The sequence below is a fragment of the Grammomys surdaster genome, unplaced genomic scaffold (genome assembly GCF_004785775.1).
Source record: "Grammomys surdaster isolate TR1022 unplaced genomic scaffold, NIH_TR_1.0 174, whole genome shotgun sequence".
NCBI lineage: Eukaryota > Metazoa > Chordata > Mammalia > Rodentia > Muridae > Grammomys > Grammomys surdaster.
In genome coordinates, this window is record NW_021604622.1 from 2,402,230 (window position 1) to 2,421,939 (window position 19,710).

The following is a 19,710-nucleotide window of genomic DNA, read 5'->3' on the forward strand; positions in this document are numbered from 1 at the left end:
TGTGTGTGTTTGTGTGTGTGTATGTATGTTTGTGTGTGTGTTTGTGTGTGTATGTATGTATGTTTGTGTGTGTGTATGTTTGTGTGTGTGTGTGTGTACACTGAGGAGTGAGCCCAGGACCTTGCCCATGCTGAGCTCCTGGTCCATCACAGAGCTACATCTTCTGCCTAGCACTTCATAGTTCTTATCCTTCTCATCAAGCTTGAGAGCCCTGTACTGATGTACCTGGAGGCTTTTCCTGGGTCCTTTTTTTTTTTTTTTTTTTTTTTTGAGGCAGGATCTCATGTAGGTCAGGCTTGTCTCAAACTTGCTGTGTAGCCAAGGTTGACCTTAACCTTCATAAACTTATGATCTTCCTGTCTTTGTCTCCTAAATGCTGGCATTACAGAGTATGCTACCAACCCGACTTATTGAATGCTAAGCATATGAGACAGGGCTTAGTGCATATTAGATGCTAGTCATTCTCTCTCTCTCTCTCTCTCTCTCTCTCTCTCTCTCTCTCTCTCTCTCTCTCTCTCTGTGTGTGTGTGTGTGTGTGTGTGTGTGTGTGTGTATGTGTATGTATGTGTGTGTCTCACAGCTAAGCCTCATCCCCAACTCAAACTCCTTGTTTTTTAAAGAAAGGGCAAATATATCATTAATTCTCCCAGGTTAAACTGGACTATATTAACAAAAAAAAGAGGCAAATATCTGTTATCTGTACTGAATAATTTCCTAATTCTTATGAGGAAAGCAGGTGAGGCAGGACCTCTCAGAGGACTGAGAAAAGTCGTTATGGAAGAGACAAGATGGAAAGAAAGATCTGGAAATGAGACTTCTCAGGCAGTCCCTGCTGCTGGCCTGATGTTCCACCTGTGCTGACCTCTGGGTCTACCTCCTGGTTAGTCTGCATACAGCCACACAGCAGCACTCTGTATTTATAAATAATAAGGAAACCTCATTTTGTTATTTTTAGAAAGGCTGGGATGTTCTGTAACACCTCCCTGACAGCAAACACGCTTTAAATGCAACAGGAACAGGGAAGTTCTCGCCAGCCACACTGATGGCTAAGCATTGCTTTGTTAGGTAAAAAAAAAAAAAAAAAAAAAAAAAGTAGCCTGAGTTTACAGAGCCTAGTTTCGTTTTGAAGTCCAGTTTCCATATGAGTCTCAGTTGTTTAAAAAAAAGAAAAAAAATGGGAGAATCCATTTGGTAGCCATCTCCATATGTTTTCCAGTGAAGCAAAAATGTACAGAAATAACAGAGTCAGAGTAAAGCCAGCAAGATAGTGAGGCAGACAGGGAAAGAACAGAGAAACATTTTCAAGATAAATGATCGAGTCCCTGTACGAGAAACAACAGAAGTTTAAACACAGCTGTAGCCCTTCCTTTGCAACAAACTCACAACTTATTTTGCCATAGAGGAACTTAAATGTTACAATAGCTGGTCAACCAATCAGCGGCACCCCGGCACCCCAGCACTCTTGCCTCAGATCAGGAAGCCCTTGAAGGTATAGTATTTTAAATTGCAAGTGAGATTTCTGACTCTCAGCTGGTTTTTGTTCCCTGTCCTTGTAGGATGGAAAAACAGATGTAAAGTCCCTCATGGCGAAGTTCAACACAGGGAGTAACCCGACAGAGGAGGTCTCCACCGGCAGCAGGCCCTTCAAAGTTGCAGGACAAAACTTGCCTTCTGGAATACAATCAAGAAAGAATTTATTTGACAACCAAGGAAATGCCAGCCCACCCGCAGGACCCAGCAACATGCCTAAATTTGGGACCACAAAACCACCCTTGGCAGCGAAACCTACCTATGAGGACAAGCCTGAGAAAGAACCTAAACCCCCATTTTTAAAACCTACTGGAGTGAGCCCAAGATTTGGAGCACAGCCAAACTCGGTTTCTAGAGACCCTGAGGTCAAAGTGGGGTTTCTGAAACCTGTAAGCCCCAAACCCACCAGCTTGACCAAAGAAGATTCCAAACCTGTGGTTTTACGGCCTCCTGGGAATAAGCTTCACAATTTGAACCAAGAGTCTGACATAAGGACGCCAGGACCAAAGCCAGGGCCTGCTCCCCCAGTCCCAGAAAACGATCTGAAGCCAGGGTTCTCAAAGGTGGCTGGGGCTAAGAGCAAGTTCATGCCAGCAGCACAAGATGCTGACTCCAAACCCCGATTTCCCAGACACACCTTTGGCCAAAAGCCTTCCCTAAGTACAGAGGACTCCCAGGAAGAGGAGAACACCTCTAACAATGTGCCTGTCCAGAAAGGATCCCCAGTGCAGCTAGGAACCAAGTCCAAGGGCGGCCCTTTCAAACCAGCTAAGGAAGACTCAGAGGATAAAGACCAGGGAACACCAAGTTCGCCCTTTGCTGGAGTGGTTCTGAAACCTGCTGCGAGCAGAGGGAGCCTGGGGCTCTCCAAAAACTCTGAAGAAAAAAAAGAAGATAGAAAAACAGATACTACAAAGAACATCTTTCTGAACAAACTGAATCAGGAAGAGTCGGCCAGATTCCCTAAAGCCCCTTCCAAGCTGACAGCGGGGACACCGTGGGGCCAAAGTCAGGAGAAGGAAGGAGACAAGAATTCAGCAACCCCGAAGCAGAAGCCCCTGCCTCCCCTGTCCGTCTTGGGCCCGCCTCCACCCAAGCCCAGCAGACCACCCAACGTTGACCTGACCAGATTCCGAAAAGCTGAGTCTGCAAACAGTAAGTTGTTTCTCATTGCTGGTAACTGTGGTTTGCTCATAGCACTGAGGGTTTCAGCTTCTGGGGGAAACTTTAGAGCAAGGAATGATTGCATAACTGATATTCATGTGAGTATAGGGTCAATTTTCATTTGGCATTTTTTTTCCTTTGCGTAGGAGATCTGAGAAAGTAGAAAATCCAACTTCTAGTTGAGCATTCTGTGACAAAGTACCTGGGGTGGGGGGGCGGGGACTGACTTTTTAGGGGGACAATAGGAAAGACATATACCTATTTAACTGATAGTTGGTTTTGCTTAAGGATAACCGTTGCATTTACTCCCTTGGTTGTATTTCATTTCTGTTGCTTGAGAAAGATATGCTGCCCATAGACGGTCAGAGAGAAATGAGTAGACTAAGTCAGTGTTCTAGAAAGAATCAAACTTGATAGCCAAAGGTTGGATGCATTGTCTGGAGGCACGTTTGATTGTCACAATGGATGAGGCTAGTGATGGTTTGTAAATAGAGCCACTTCCTACAATACAATAGCAGCCCCCCATCCTTCACAGAATTCTTCAGGCCAAAGTGCCAATGTTGTAAAGTCAAAAACTCTCTTCTAAATCATTTCAAATATCCACACTGTTTATCATGTTCCTTCCCTAAGCCCAAGATTCAAATAGGAGAGTAGTGGGGATTTTAGGAGACCATACTTTGTATTTTAGCTACTTTTCTACTTTCCCAAAACAAAAATATTTGCACTATTCCAGTTTATAAAAGAATGCACAGCTAGAAAACGAAGGCAGGCAAAGGGTGCCTTGTTGCCCTTCCAGAAAACTAGCCCGGTTTTCTTCCCACGATGTCACTGCAGTGTTACGACATGAGGTAGAATTTGATCATGAATGTCTCAGTAAAGACTTGACACCCTGTGTCACGATGAGACAAGCTCTCCCATGCCTGTAGTGGTTAATATCCTAGCAAATGGTGCACAACTGCTTGCTGTCCATTGTAAGATGAAAAAAGAATGATACTCAAAAGTGACCATACCACTGTAAGTCAAACACAGCTTCAAATAGAATGATCGTCTAAAGCAGCGGTTCTCAACCTTCCTAATGCTGCAACCTTTGAAATCAGTTCCTCTGTGTTGGTGATCTCCTCCCCCCACCTTGAAACTATTTTCATTGCTACTTCATAACTGTACTTTTACTACCTTTAGGAATTGTAGTGTAAATATCTGTGTTTTCTGGGGGTCTTTGGTGAGCCCTGTGAAAAGTCGATCCGCAGGTTGAGAGTTGCTGATCTGAATCTATGTATGATGGTACAGGCCTGTGATTCAGGACTTGAGAGGTGGAGGCAGGAGGATCAACGCAAAGTCTTGGGACTAGCTTAGAGAGTTTGAAGCCAATCTGGACGACATGAGACTCTACCTTACAAAAAACAAACAATCAAACAAAAACTAGTCTGATTTAAGCAGGCTTAGGCGTAACCATTGTCTCTGAGAGATCTCCCCACAGGCTCTCTCTGCCTAGTAGAAAGGTAAGCAAGAAAAGAAAGTACAGTCTAGGCAGCACAGGGCATCGTCACACTTAGACTCTGCTACCTGCTCCTGACTGAGGCCAAGAGAAGCCATACAATTTAAGGAGAAGAGGGTCACAGAGCCAGGCTCCCATGGCTGTTATTGCCAAGACTGGTCTCATCAAAGGCAGTTTGTTTACACAGAGTATTTCTCCTCTTGAGTTACTAAAATAGACCCAGTTTGATGTGTTTCTCCTGCTCAGAATGGCAGCTTGCAGGGAAATTCTAGACATCTTCTATGGCCACCAAAGTTTTCTGAGTTCGAAGCTTTTCCTCCAGCTCTGACGAATGCCCTTGATAAACACGCCTGACTAAGATACGAAGTTTCACACTGAAGGACTTTGAGATAAATGACTTGCTGCCTGGTACAATTCAGAGCAATGGCCATGCACTTGCAGTAAGACAGGAAAGGAAACAGATAGTGTGCTTTGGAAAAAATTAGGTTTGCCAGATGTTTACCAGTGATGATTTCCTTTTAAATCTTCTAAGACATAAAGATGCTGACTGGAACCAAATACTTCGCAGTGAAGATAGAGACTTACTCTAAGCAGAGTGTTTTTATTGTTGTTAAAAGTAATTACGATAGTGATCAAATTAACAAAATTCTATATAATTGTTCTGTTGGCTTTGAAAACTTTAATATCCTTCCCTCTTTTGTGACCCCTTTTCCATCTCCATTTCAGATAAATATTTATCGTTTATAGAGGTCTTTGATACAACATTATACAACCCTACTCTAGTTATTCTTTCTATGCAATGAAATGGAATTCTATCTCATCACAATCAGGAAATTTGCCAAAGTGTAGCCTAACTAAGCAGGGCCAGGTCTCTACGATTGCAGAGCCTGTATCCCCATCCCTGTCCTAGCCCCCATGCTGGCTACCTTTCATAAACATAGGATCTCTTGAAATGATGAAACAAATGTAAATGGTACCCAAAGACTACCTTCCTGTGTCTTCTTCTGTCTTTTGCTTAAAACCTGCCATCATTATTATTATTATTATTATTATTATTATTATTATTCCAGTCCTTATCCCCCTCCCAATCTGCTCTCTGACTGTTCCTCACCCCATACCTCCTCCCCTCCACCTCTGTCTCCAAGAGGATGTCCCCACCCCACCAGACCTCTCCTGGTGCCTCATGTCTCTCATGGGTTAGGTGCATCTTCTCTCACTGAGGCCAGACTCTGCTGTATATGTGTACCGGGGGTGGGGGGGCCTCAGACCAGCTCATGTATGCTGCCTGGTTGATGACTCAGTGTCTGAGAAATTTTGGAGTTCCAGGTTAGTTGAGACTGCTAGTCTTCCTATGGGGTAACCCTCCTCCTCAGCTTCTTCCAGCTTTTCTCTAATTCAACCACAGGGGTCCCCGGCTTCTGTCCATCAGTTGGGTGCAAATAGCTGCATCTGACTCAGCTACTTGTTGAGCCTCTTGGAGGGCAGCCATGTTAAGCTCCTGTCTGTAAGCACACCATACCATCAGTGACAGTGTCAGGCCTTGGAGCCTCCCTGTGAGCTGGATCCCAAGTTGGGCCTGTCACTGGACCTCCTTTCCCTTGGTCTCATCTCCATTTTTGTCCCTGCGGTTCTTTCAGACAGGAACAATTCTCAGTCAGAGTTTTTAACTCTGAGATGGCAACCCCCTCCCTCACTTAATGAAAACCTATCTTTTAAAAAATTGCTCTCAATGCCCATATGGGCTCCATGAAAACAGAGAGCAGTCGGATTCCCATTCTCCTCTCATTTGTGGAACGGAAAAAAAAATGTGAATTTTCATCACTTTCCTAGGTTTGTCATTCTGCAGGGGCGTGTTAGTAACAAAGTTAGTTGCCCCCAGACCTTTCAGTATTAAATTGTAATACCCGCCATGGTTTACTAATTGCTTTCACAGATTAGATGTACATTCAATTAAATGGCACCTTGACAGAAAATCAGTTTTACATAAAGCATCCACCCTGAAAAGGTCTTCTCAGTGTCTCACCTAGAAACTGTAAGCATGACTATATCACACGGCTTTCTGAATGTGGAACTAATAATATTTTTGGGTTCCCCAGTAATCCAAGCCTCCACTGCCAAAAAAAAGGTTAAATTTTCTATTATTATTATTATTATTATTGAAACATCAACATGTTCTCTAAACTCACTTTTCTTTTGACTCTATTAAAAGACTCCTTCCCGGGTGTTCTGGTACTAGTCACCACACTATCTGGGCTCTTGAGCACCTGCCAGACCCAGCTGTTTGTTTTGTGTGTAGGAGGTAGTGAAAACCTAGTAGAAAACATTCAATTCTGCCCTCTTTCTTGCCTTGGTCTATATGCCAACTATGGAAAATAAACAGTAAGATGCCTTAACAGTTACGGGAATGAATCCAGGGCTAGCATGCACCAGAGGCTATTAGGATTGCATGTGCCTTCTTGTTTGTGCATTTGTTTATTCAACTAGTACAGTTGACAGAAACCTTGACATCACGAAGAGTTGGCAGAGGACAGAGAGACAGTTCAGAGGTTAAGAATACTTACTGTTCTTGAAGAGGACCTGGGTTTGGTCCCAACACTCACTTGGCAGCTCACAACCACCTGTCACTCCAGTTCCAGGGAATCCTATTCCCTCTTCTGCTTTCCATGGGCACCAGACATATATATGGTACACAGACATATATGCAGCCCAAATACTCACATATAAAAAATAAAAATAAATAAGCCCTTAAGGAGAAACTTCAAAAGATATTGGGCTGTGATTGGAGCAGAGGTTACCTGGAGAGCTCCCGGCTTGGTATCCTAAAGCAGAAAAGCGGGGATCTTGGGCTATGTTAATAGCAGGTAACCTGTTTCTAGGAGACGGTGAGACTTTCCTTCACAGATCCCAGAGTCGTCACTGCCTCCTTCAGGTCCACTATTATCTGTTTACATATGCTTTTGTCATATGACCTCATTGGGTTTTTATGTACTGAAAGATGTATTATCTCAGTGTATAGCAGTATTTCCCACCCTGTTGCCGCAGGCCGTTATAGGAACAAGCATTCAAGGTTCAGAAGCATCGTAAAGATTTGAGGGTACAGCTGAGTTTCTTCACGGTTGGCAATACCACTGTACACTTGGAATTTAGAGTTGATCCAAGGATACCTCATTGGAATATTTTGGGATACTGAATCTGCAGGCAAGGCTCCCCAGTGAACAGATGAACCGGGACTTACTCAGCTGTGTGGATCAACCTGAGGGAGCAAGGAGGTCTTCTTCAAATTATTCTAGGCTCTCTAGGTGCCTGTGTACTTTGAGCCTAGCTCCCAGTCTTAACTTCAGTTCTCTCATACTTCTTGATCTTGAGAAATGTGTTTTTCAAAAATCTATGGTCCTTCCTTCTATCCCAGGTTGCAATCCCTGAGGAAACTCTTATGGTTAACTAATCAGTCAGCTTACCTGGGTTTAACCCCTTAATTAAAAATGCCTCAGAACTTGTGCCTTCACTGCACAAGTTCTTGATTTGATCTGAGCTATCCTATTCTTGGTCTTTCCTCACTGAGTTCTAGCCATCTCTCTTCCACCCAAGATAACCTTGGTCCTTGGTATAAACACTTCTCTTGAGCAAAGTATTCCATAAAGGTTTATGTCCCAATGGCACCCCTTGGACTTTGTAAAATCCAACCTCTTATCACATCAACAAGCATTTACACAGTCTCTATTGTAAATTCCTGCCAGCAAATTTTACTGTGGAAAATCAGAAGCTATCCTGAGTTTACTCCTTTGAAAACTATTTGCTTTCTGTCATAATTCTTGGAGAAATCTTTTCCCAGAAGTATAGAAACATAGCCAGGCTGGGTCTGTCCACTGTTTGATTACCAGCTATCTCCTGAGAGATGCTGCGCCTCTGTTGGTCTCAGGCACACCTGAGGAATCCTATCCATATACATAGGGATCACCCATCACTTTCAACCTAGCAGATGCATGCCATAAGCATGTAGAAGCTCCCAACCAGGGTGATAAGTCTGACTTCCCCTCTACGATTTCAGATTTAAGCATTGCTTTAAATGCCTTTTCCCACAGTGTTGGGACACTGTAGTATTTGAGGGCGGCCCTTGCTGGGGACCCAGATTCTGCTGTTCTCTGGGCTCCTGTTCAGTGTTCCTTAGCCACTGATCCATTTTGTAGTATTTGGGGTCTCTCTACTGAGGAGTTCTCTTAACCTTACCCAGGCTATTCACTTACTCCTCTGCCTACTTCTGATGTAGAATGTCCCAGTGAGAATTCACAAGGTTTTTTCTAGAATCGTTGTCTTCCCCTCACATAACGCTTCTGTGTCTAGAGAATAGGTTAGGAGCTTTGCTCGCCTCCTCTGGAATGAGAACTATTTCTTTCCTTACTCAACAACTTCTTAAAGTTTGTGAGTGACATTACTTTTCCTTCCTTGTAAGGTGGCTAACTAGTTATTTCAGATGTCTTTCTTACTTTGTTTTTACTATTTCTATTTGAGAATTACAGGGGAGCCATTCTGTAACTCCCTGTCCTAACTAATTAGTTCTAGCTAAAAAAAATTTACTCTAGGACTCAGTGACATCTTCAAAAGGACCAGCCATCCGATCTTCATAAGTTAAGCAGGCAGAAAGGAAACTAACTGGTTCTTACCTGTTATCATACCCTGCCGACAACTTATACAGAATGCAATGTGCTGACGACTATTCTGCTAATGCCTTGAGAAATGTCCTCATTTTACCAACATCATACTCTGAGAAAAATGAATACAGTAGTGGTTGGCAGAGTGAGCAAGAAAAAGAAGGTCTCTTGTGGGGAAAGCAGCCATCCCTCTGAAGCATAGGCCACTTTGTCATTGGAATACATGGGTTCCTGGTTCTTTGTTTGGGCCCGAGTTTGACCTTCACAATTTTCCCTACCCCCATCTGTTATTCTTCTAACAGAGTCTTAGCTCAAGAATCCACACATGCCTGTTTAGTTGGCAGAGAAAATTTTTCTTTCAGTGAGATCCACCCTGTATGATGTGGAAAGGGCTATCACTTTTCTTTTATAAAACAGAAGTTCCTACAAAATGTTATAGCAACGGACCACAATTTTTCCTTTTTAAACCTCTTCCTGTGGTCAAAAGGTTGAAATTGGTGTTTGCCTAAACTTTAATGATATGTGGAAATAGTATCCAGAAAGCAGGCATTATATCAACTTTAATCACATTTGTGAAACGTCAAAAATGCTGACTAGTTGTCACATAAAGGAATGGAGTCTGATGGCTGACTTACCCTTCGGGTGTGAAACATACCCTAAGACAATTCTTAGTCTATTCCAAGTTTGATTGAATTCACATAATCCCTAAAATCCCTAAAAACATTAGAGTGAAATTCCAATGTTTTCCTGAAAGGAAGGAAACTTAAAAGAACGTTTAATAATCAAACAAACTCAGCCAGGCATAGGAATGAGTATAGAATGAGCTCAGAGGGAGAGGGCTAGGCCAACATACTGGGGCTCTATGTTTAATCATCAAAGCTGACAAAAACACAGTATAAATCTGATAATGAAATACGAAAAGCTCTTCTCAACTTAGTTTTGATTAAATATACCCAAGTAAACTAACAAAGCCAGCCAGTAAGATCAGACAGATGTGTGTGTTACATAATCCCTGGATAGGAGATGACTTCTATCATACGATCTGCTTAAAATAATCTCCAGGCCAAGCCAAACAAACCTTTTAAAACTAGAGTTTGACTTGTAGACTCTATGGAAACGGCCTTAAAGGCTCCTTTGTCTCTCTGCCTTGATCAAAACTACGTCAGATGTTGATGATGAATTTGTATGCCAAAAATCATATCTTTGTGCATATGTTTTTTATTTTAAGAACAAAATAAAATTGGCTTCTAAAAGAAGAAGATTAACTCCAGCTGCTGGAAGAACAAAATTACACCCCAGGAACACAAATCTAGCTACCTGATTTCTCACAAAATTCTTTGGACATTTTTCTACCCTTTCATAGAAAGCATAAACATGACAATTATAACATGTCTCCAAAGCCCAGGGAAGCTTCTAAAATGCTAGACTATGTATTTCTCCCAATATATGAGAAATAAGGAAGAGAACAAAGTCCCAAAGTTTGGAGAAATTTAACTGTTAACTGCTAATAAAAGAGAAAAGAAACATGTTTCTATTCTGTTTTAATGTCTCCAATGGGAGGAAGAAAGATGAAGCTTAATTTGACCTGACATGTCAAAGGTGGAAAACCCCATCTAGCCCCCAGTAGCAATAGATATTATCAGCAAAATGTAACCGAACAGGCAACATCTGCGTACAGAAAAAAAAAAAAAAAAGACCTGAACCCAAAACCATAGGAGGTTTTTCTTTCCCCGAAAAGAAAGGGGCTGCATTGTTGAATCACCTGCTGTGCTGCAGGCAGCAGCCATGTCTCTGCAGCTGTGCACTGATCCACACAACAGCTCTTCAGCTTTCCCGGCAACTGTGTATGTGTTTCTCTGTGGGTAGCATAGGGCGGAGGAGGCAGAGACACACAGGGCACACAGACCACGCTCAACTTTTATTTTTTTTTTTTTTTTGAGACAGGGTCTCTCTTTATAGTCCTAGAATTCTTTAAGTAGACCAGACTGGCCTCAAACTCAGAGATCCTTCTGCCTCTACTTCCTGAGTGCTCGGATTAAAGGTGAGAGCCCCCACGCCCAGCCTAACTACTCTGGATTCTTGACCTGACTCTCATTGAATTCTCAGGGGAATAAACAGGGTCCGTTGATTTTCAAAATTGACCTATGTGGCACCATGGCTAGGATGACCAGGTATGAGTAAATTCTTATTCAAGTAAAGCATGAAGGCCACACAGATATACACTACATACCAAAGCAGACCTAGCACCTGCTCACTTTAGACCCAATAAATGGTTCTCACTCTACTGGAAAGAGAAGCCTAGATCAAATGCCAATAGGGCTTTCTCCCCACTGGCTTATCTAATGATTGTACAGTAACTCCTAGCTCGGCCCCAGACTCTCTCCTTGAAGAAGGTGAGCTACTGTGCATACACAGTATGCGACCACAGTTACTGAGGACCCAGATTGAAGCTTCTCCAGGAATCCTGCTTCTGTCTGCTATCTAGATGTTAGCTTCTCCACACACATGTGCATATGCACACACACACACATAAACACAACCACATAAATACACACACATGCCAAACACGTACACACATGAAGACACATAAGCATGTGTATGTCTGAATGCATTCATCTCCACACATATTAACTATCATCATGACTTATTCCTTGATCATTTTTCCTTCTTTTTAAGGATTTTAGTTTATATATGTATGTGCATGAGTTCATGCATGAATGCATGATTCTGTATGAGCATGTGCACCTATGTGCGCACATCTATGTGTGCACACCTATGTGTGCCTGTGGAGGCCAGAATAGGGCGTCAGCTCCCTTGGAGCTGAACATAAGGTCTTTGTGAGCTGCCCAACCTTGGTGCTAGAAGCTAAACTCCGGTCGTCATGACGGAGTTTCATGGAGGTGTACAAGGTAAACAGGATACTGAGTCACTCCCCAAGGAAACAGAAAACGTTGTTAGTATGATTTGTACATATAAAAAAGCTAAGGTTTTAGTTTTGTTCCTGGGCTTCTTAAAATCAGGGGGGGAAAGGGGGAATTCCAAGCACGAGCTAGGAGACTATAGAATTATCTACTACTCTGTGCTGATAGTAAATGAGCAAGAGGCTCGATTTCTCAAGGACAACCTGGGCCTCTGTCTCCTGCTTCTTCTAATCTGAAGAGGCTTGGAAGTCATCTCTTCCTCACCCTGCGTTGTAGGCCGCCATAACCAAGCATGAATTCAGGCAGACTCCTTAGTTTTCACGGAATCCTAGCTATTACAAAGCAATTGCATGCAGGGAGGATTGTACCACAGGCATCAAGAACCAGAGGCATTACGATTGAGCATAAACATGACATGGGATGGTGGCTACCTCTATTCTTCAAAGGCAGTTAAGGGTCTGAGAACAAAGGTATCTACCTCTTCCTGTGGTTCCCCTCTTTCCTCTTCTGCATTTTCTTGACCCATCCTTTTCAATAGCAAAAAAAAGAAAAAAATTTCTTTCCATTTTCTTATTCAGAACATTTCAACTGCCTACAGCCCAAACCCTTCTACCCAGCATTGCCCTGTTTGTTGTTGTTGGTGTTGTTGTTGTTGTTGTTGTTGTTTTTGTTTTTAACTTAAGCAGGTGTTTCTTACTTCAAGGTCACTTCCCACAGAAGGTGCAGATGGGAAAAGGTATCCAAGGGGAAGTGGTATTAGTGTGTGTTGTTATCAGTACTGTTATTTTACTAGGAATGAATATGTGAGGGACAGAACATCTATGTGAGAATGTAACTCATCTAAATCCAAGGTGGAGCAGGAGCTGTCCCAAGCTGCTCTAACAACAGGTTGTTTTACCCTTTTACCTACTTTTAGTGCTAAATAAATAATAATAATAATACAGTTAAAAATAATAATAATAAGACAAAAGCAGCCTTCTGCTAGACCTGGAGTTGGAAGGCTTTTGGGTTCTTTACTGAGTTAAGCTATGACAGGCTTGCTCCCACCTAGCAAGGTCTTTGGCACGACTTCCTGCTCACTGTGAACACTAAATGGAAAACAAAAAGCAAACCAACAAAACCCTGGTGGGTGCAAGATAACAAAAGAGGATTAAGGTTCTAACCAATGGCGACTGTGTCATCCATTCAGAAGTAAAAAACAAAACATCAAACAGCACTTCAGTCTTCCAACTGCTAACTTACAGTTGCACTTAAAAGATCCATCCACATGCCTCACATTCAAGGAATCTAAGGTGGTCACTGGAGTTGGGGGAGGGGTTGTCTAGAGAGGTCTAGGGAGGACACAGGGGTTGCAGGTCTAGGGAGAACAGCACAAGGTCTGGAGGTCTAGTATTGGAGGTCCAGGGAGGACACAGGAGTTGGAAGTCTAGGGTGGACACAGAGGTAGGAGTGCTTATCAAACATCACGTGATGTTCTTGGTCACAGCGGGATAAGTGGGTGGCTGGGGAGAGGTAGAATTTATAAACCGTAGAGTATTTTTCTCAGATGAAAAAGAAAAGACGGCTGGGCTTGGCGCTTAATCCCAGCGCTTGGGAGGCAGAGGCAGGCAGATTTCTGAGTTCGAAGCCAGCCTGGTCTACAGAGTGAGTTCCAGGACAGCCAGGACTACACAGAGAAACCCTGTCTCGAAAAACAAAAACAAAAACAAAAACAAAAAAAGACAAAATAGCATGGAAACAGGACAGTAGAAGTTGGTGATTACATCAAAACACGCAAATGAGTGAGTGATGTGTTTGAGCAAACAGGTGCTGCCCTGTGCTTGGTCTCAGATATTTGCTTACTTAAAGGAAGTACAAAAATACCATTCAAATATATAGCACCTAGAGTAGCCTAGCTCTGATCACTGTGATGCAGGACACCAGCATCCCAAAAGTCCTTGGCTATGGCAGCATTGATGCTTTAACTTCTAAATGGCAAAGAGGTCCAGGCATTTGTGAAGGAATATGGAGCCCTTAGAGAGCTATGGTTATCATTTGTCATTTAAAGAGTTGGTGGATGGATTCTCTGCTCCAACTGCCTATCAGCCTGGAAGAGTGAAGTACTGTTTTAGTCATCTAGGACTCTTGGCCCCCCTCGCCTGACTTTCCTCTAAACCTTTTTTTCTGTTCTCTAGTCCCTGCATCTTTTTCCTCCCTCTACCATACATTGCTCTTAAAGTTGGCCCTGCACAATGGTTTTTACATAGCCAATATACTTGCTATTTATCAAACAAATAGAAAAAAATTCAAACCCATATTTAGTATTATTGGTGGCATTCAAAGCATAAATAAGTAAATAAGTAAATAGAAAGGAAAGATAGATAGACAGACAGACAGACAGACAGACAGAGGTGCTAGGAAAATTGATGTTGAAAAATAAGAATAATTGCATATTACTTTAAGAGTGGCCACTATGTTGACAACTGCAAGATCTCAACTAACGCAGATGGCAAACACACACCCCCTTGTTCCGTTGGGAGATCCCCATGTTTAGGGAGAGCTCTTCTCAGATGATCAACAACAGAAAGGGTTGTAAGGGGGTTAAAACATTGATGGTGATTATGTCCAGATTCTAATCAGTACCCAGCTCTACTGGCTCAGTTTTCTGGATAACTCCTCGTTTGGCCACAACATTCATTTATTCTGCAAAAATTTTTCATATGTCCAACACCTCATCTTTAAAAGAGATTTTTAAAGCATTTGCCTATGTTCATATAGTACTTTTAAAAACATGAGCTGATAGAAAGCAGTGCCAGGCAGCTGTCCTGCGGTAAGGAGAGACTTTTCTTCTGTGATGCCTTTTCAGTTCAAAGATACACTGGTTTGAAGGAGGCCCTCTCAGGCTTTGAAGATGCAGATAGACACCCATGCTTATGTGCCTAACGATAAAAGGAGAAGGAGGAGGTGGGCGATGAAAATAGGGTTTTTTTTCATTACTGGATTTTTTTTTAAGCCAGGAGACTTGTTTTAAACTGTGAAATTGATAGGTGGCCTTGTAGACTGTTTTATGAGCGCCTACCTATCAAATTGAAGTTGTACTGTAAAGATAACTGCACGTTTTTATTTTGAAGATACAGACTTGACAATCATTTTTTTTTTTGGTCAGAGAGACCTGAAGCTATTTTGTTGCTAGAGATGCAAGCTCCAGTAAAAGCTGTACCACTTACTGTCGGACCCAGTGAAGGTACTTGGCCTCTGTAAGCTTCGTTTGTGTTATGTTTGTGGAGATAAAATTCTATGTTGTGCAGTTATTATGATAAACAATATATAGAAAAAGTACCTCGTGTAGTTCCTGGTACACCACAAAGACTCAAAGCATTGGTAGTAACTTAACTGTGTGTGTGTGTGTGTGTGTGTGTGTGTGTGTGTGTGTGTGTTAGTTACCTTACTCATCATTTCTAGAGGCCAACAGGAATCAGATTAGACTGCAGCAATACAGCTCAGCCTGTCACTTTCACTAGGAATTTTTAATCAGATATCTACATTTTAGTTGTAAGGTATTTAACTTTTTAAAGTATTAACAACAGAAAAAAATCAACCCTTCATATTGTTATAGGGAAATAATCCTCTCACAGTAGAGATTCAGCTCAATGGTGAAGCTCCTACTTGCCCACCCTTGTGTGAGGCCCTAAGTCTTGCTTTTTTCCAAGACTGAGTAGAAGGGAGACAACACCTAAGCTCTTTGAACGTGAAGCAGACAGTAGATATTTGAACTCTCACTGTGTATGGAATAAGTACATATATCAATGTAAAGTCTGCACTAACTGACAGGAAAAGTATTCATCCTATGAAGCTGACTGATGACCTGAAGTTTTTACTTGAACTATGTCAGAGGACAAACAATATCTTGGCATAGTGAACAGTTTCCCCTTCCACAGCAACTTGCACTATCTAAAGACTCAGAGAGCTCCGTGTCACTGGGTGTGGACGTGGTGATGCACATTCTGTCCTTTAATTCCTGTGTTTGGGGGTGGGGGGGCAGGAGCAGGTGGATCTCTGTGAGCTGGAGGCTAGCCTGGTCTACATAGTGAGTTCCATGATGTTAGGATTATATAGAGAGACCCTGTCTCAAACATAAAAAACAACAACAAAAAAAAAAACTCAGTGTCTCTTAAAAGGCCTCAAAAGTAATTAGTTGGAATCTCAGAGGTCACTGTTTTGTTTTGTTTTGTTTTGTTTTTCAAGAATTTTGACTGAGATTTCATATTTAAAGTATAAATATAGCATAGAACCTAAAGTCAAAGTCAACTCATGTGGAACACAATTGATCTCACTTAAAGTGCTTTACATTTAGAGGGAAAATAAATATGTCAGTATTCAAAGACATTCATGGGACTGAGGTTTATTACTGTTTGATATTAAAGGTGATATAATTTTGTATGTTTAACTAGGTCAGAACTGATTTTTTTTTTCCATCTCTTAATTTTTGAGAGGGCATAGCTTGAAAATGCATGCCAAATTTTCTCTATTATGTCACTGAAAGAAACTGGGGGAAAGGATAAATTATCAACAAATACATACATTGCTGAAAAGAATTTTTATGTCACGCTAGCAAACTGATGGGAAATCTTTCAGCATCTTGCTATAATAAAGAATATTAACAAAAAATTGGTTTTTAATAACAGGAACATATTTAGACTCTTCTGGAAAAGTAAAATTAGTCTTTTCCCCAAATAGACTGATATCCAAGGTGAAAATCCTTAGGAAATTTTTCACAAATAGGGAAGTAAAGTTTTCTGTAATCTGTGACTATGGTCTAATAGTCTGGTTTTCATGTTGAAACTCCAAAACAAGTTATTTAACTGTGTTTTCAAAAAGTTCACATTGTAACAGTTTTAAGTGATTCAAACAGACAACACTGCTGAATTTATTAAGGAAATATACCCTTTGGTTAAAAAAAAGTCTATCAAACAATTTTGATTAATGTAATTGAATTGCTCGTTGTACCAGATGGTTTCTGTTCTGTCCCGAGTAAGAAAAGGGTGTTTTGGGCTCCAAGTCACTTTGAAACCCTGGTAACTGTTAGACAACTTTTGTGGAAAATATGATTACGTTTTCTCATACGGTCACAAACTTTGCCTAGAAAACCAGCTTGTAGTAATCTGCTGTTCTTTCTAAAAGACAAAATTTGCCTTGTAAAATTCTTAACTAGAATTCAGTGGGCCATTAGATAAAGCTAATACTTCTCACCTCAAAATACTTTTACAACGGTAGCCATCATGGATTTTTGTTTGCATCAGTTGTACCTCAAGGCAGTGCTTCTCCAACGTGACCCGCAGACCCCCTCCATCAGAATGGCTTCAGCATTTTCAGAAACTGAGGCTCCTGTCCTTATTCTAACTGCGTGGAGCTGCCCTCATCAGCTCCTCATCTGGAGTCTTAGTATCTACATTTCTAATCACTCTCCTGGGAGATTCGTTGTTAGTTCCCCTTACATTTTACTGGGTTTGTGTATGGGTGTTTTACCTGTGTGTATGTCTATGTACCACTTGCATGCCTCATAGCCATGGAGACCAGAAGAGGATGGTAGGTCACCTGGAACTAGGATTCCAGATTATTGTGAACCAACCTTGGGTGCCGGGAATTGAACCCAGGTCCTCTGTAAACACACTAACCACTGGGCAATCTCTCCAGCCCCACCAGGAGATTTTTATGCACACTTAACATCTAAACATTTAAAAAAAAAACTTCAATGAGTTTCTCTTTAAGTGACATGTGACTTTTATATTTCATAATATTAAAAAATGACGTGTTTGGAGCTATTTTAGAAACATATTTTCCTTCTGGTTACCTTGTGCCAAATAAGAATGGAAGGGTAGAGAAAGTAAGGCTAAAGCAGGGCTTATATACAAAATAAGTGGTAAGAATCACTCCAGAACTTCCTGTAGATCCTGGCTTGACTTAAGTCCCCGAGAGCTGGCATCCAGCTGCAGAAGCAGGGATAGTGATGGGCAGTGTTCATGCTCTTAGCATGCTCTCCATGCTAAGGCTTCTCCAATGTCCCCAACAGAGACAGATACCCTTCGGATGGCTCCAACAGGTCCAGTACAGATTCTGCTTGTTTCTATTGTGGCAGAAGATGCTGTGTACCACCACTCCTACATACGGGTCTGACTGTAACCAAAAATGCAACCAGATACTGAGACCTCTGAAAACACACTTTGTCAACCTAGTATGCATAGACCTAGGCTTTTGTGTAGCTGGTTTCATTTTTCCTAAAATATAATTCTACCTGCAACAATTTTTAAATCTGAACTCCCTACAGTTTAAATAGTTCACATGTGGCTGTAATGTAAGGCAACTCAGACACTGGGCCATTTTTTATCGTCTTAGAACACCAGGAAACAGACAGCCTCCGCTGCCTCTGCTCCTACATTTCAAAAGCTGGTTTGGCATCTTCCCCTGTAATATTCATAGTGCATTCTGAATAGTGTTATTTGTATCTACTACTAAACCAAATCCACTGTGAGTTTACAGATGTGCCCTAGTAACCCACGAATTTTTCCTAAGGCCATGCAAGAAACAAAGTGAACAAATAAATCCAAGTCACTGAGGAGCCAATACCTCAGCTTCAGCTCCTGGGGAGAGTCATTTACTTAAGTGCTTCAATTTGTATTGAAAAAAAAAGTTACTAAAAATAATGAGAATTTGGAGCAGTAGAGTTGCCATAAAGTAGTGTTAATCAAAAGGTTTATTGCAAAATTGTAACAAGAGGAAAAGCAGGAAGGGGAGGGACTCAGATGCTGCCTTCTTATTGTCTCCTGCTTTCTCTGTGGTCAGTGTTTGCTCGACCAGCATTCTATAGGGGATGACTTCACCACTCCATAGAGACTGCACAGCAGTCACACCGATGACCATCACATCTCTGCTCCATTCGCCCTAGTTTCTGCCTCTTAAAAGTCGGGATAAGTAGCTGGATAATTGTAGTAACAGAGAGGGTTCTGTCCACACGGTGTTTCTGGATCTGGTCATTTTCCCAGTGCAGGAGTCCCTGAGAATCCACCAACACAATTGTATATGCCCATTGTGATTTCCTTTCAAGGAACCTTGGCAAAAATTAAAAAGATGAGAGGAAAGGAAGAAGAGTGAAGTTAATGAGGCATGTTAGAGATATGATGGGCACATGAATGTGGAACAGGGCCAGGGATATAGTCCTCAAATGGAAACAGCATCCTCACTTCTTCCAACAGTATTGTAGAGTTTGAGGCATTCACCTATTTATGCACCAGAAAGAAGGAAACTGTGTGCAAGGAGTAATTATTTTGCACATAACAAGCCACTATGGAAAGATGCACCTGGGAATAGCAACAAATATCTATTAAGCCACAACAACATGCTAGATACTGTGCTAGACCTTAGGGGTCAACAGAGCTCTTTAACCATCACTGTTTAACATCCATAAATGTGTATCATCTTGTAGGATACACAGTAAGTCGGCTAGAGTTCTTCTTAGCCTTGGCTTTAGTGGAATTGGTTTGTACACAGTATTCTGTATACAGGTACAGTGAATAATATTTTTACAAGAGCTACTAAGATCCCTGTTCTCTAGGAAGGGTTGGTTGCTACCCACATGACACAATCCTTCTATTAGGATCCACAGATGAACAGGCATTTCAACAGCCACACAATGGACAATGAAGTAAAACAGTACAGAGTATTGAGTGTTTGAAGTCTCCACTAGCCCTTGACAGTGGAAGGAAGCCTTCTTGCTGGAACTGAAGCCTATGTTGAACCCCAAAATAATATTGCCACACCATCAGCCAAGGAGAGAAGAGAGGAGAGAATAAGGAAAGGTGCTAGAGGGAAGAGATATACCTACACAAATGTCTGGGCAGAGTGGACAGGTTGGAAGTGACCTTTTGTGTACCTTAGAGTCTCTACAGGAGAAGCAGTGAGGTTTCTGGAGTCCTCC

The 19,710-nt window shown here is 41.7% G+C and overlaps 1 protein-coding gene across 6 annotated transcripts in view; it reads left to right on the forward strand.

Annotated features, from left to right (window-relative positions):
* Fyb1 (FYN binding protein 1) overlaps window positions 1-19,710 on the forward strand; it is a 131,014-nt gene that overhangs the window by 51,700 nt on the left and 59,604 nt on the right. For all 6 annotated transcript variants that reach the window (XM_028767677.1, XM_028767676.1, XM_028767675.1 and 3 more), the window contains one exon: window positions 1,557-2,685. In XM_028767677.1, the coding sequence (XP_028623510.1) occupies window positions 1,584-2,685 (1,102 nt within the window). In that variant the 5' untranslated portion in view covers window positions 1,557-1,583. The remainder of the gene's footprint in view (window positions 1-1,556; window positions 2,686-19,710) is intronic.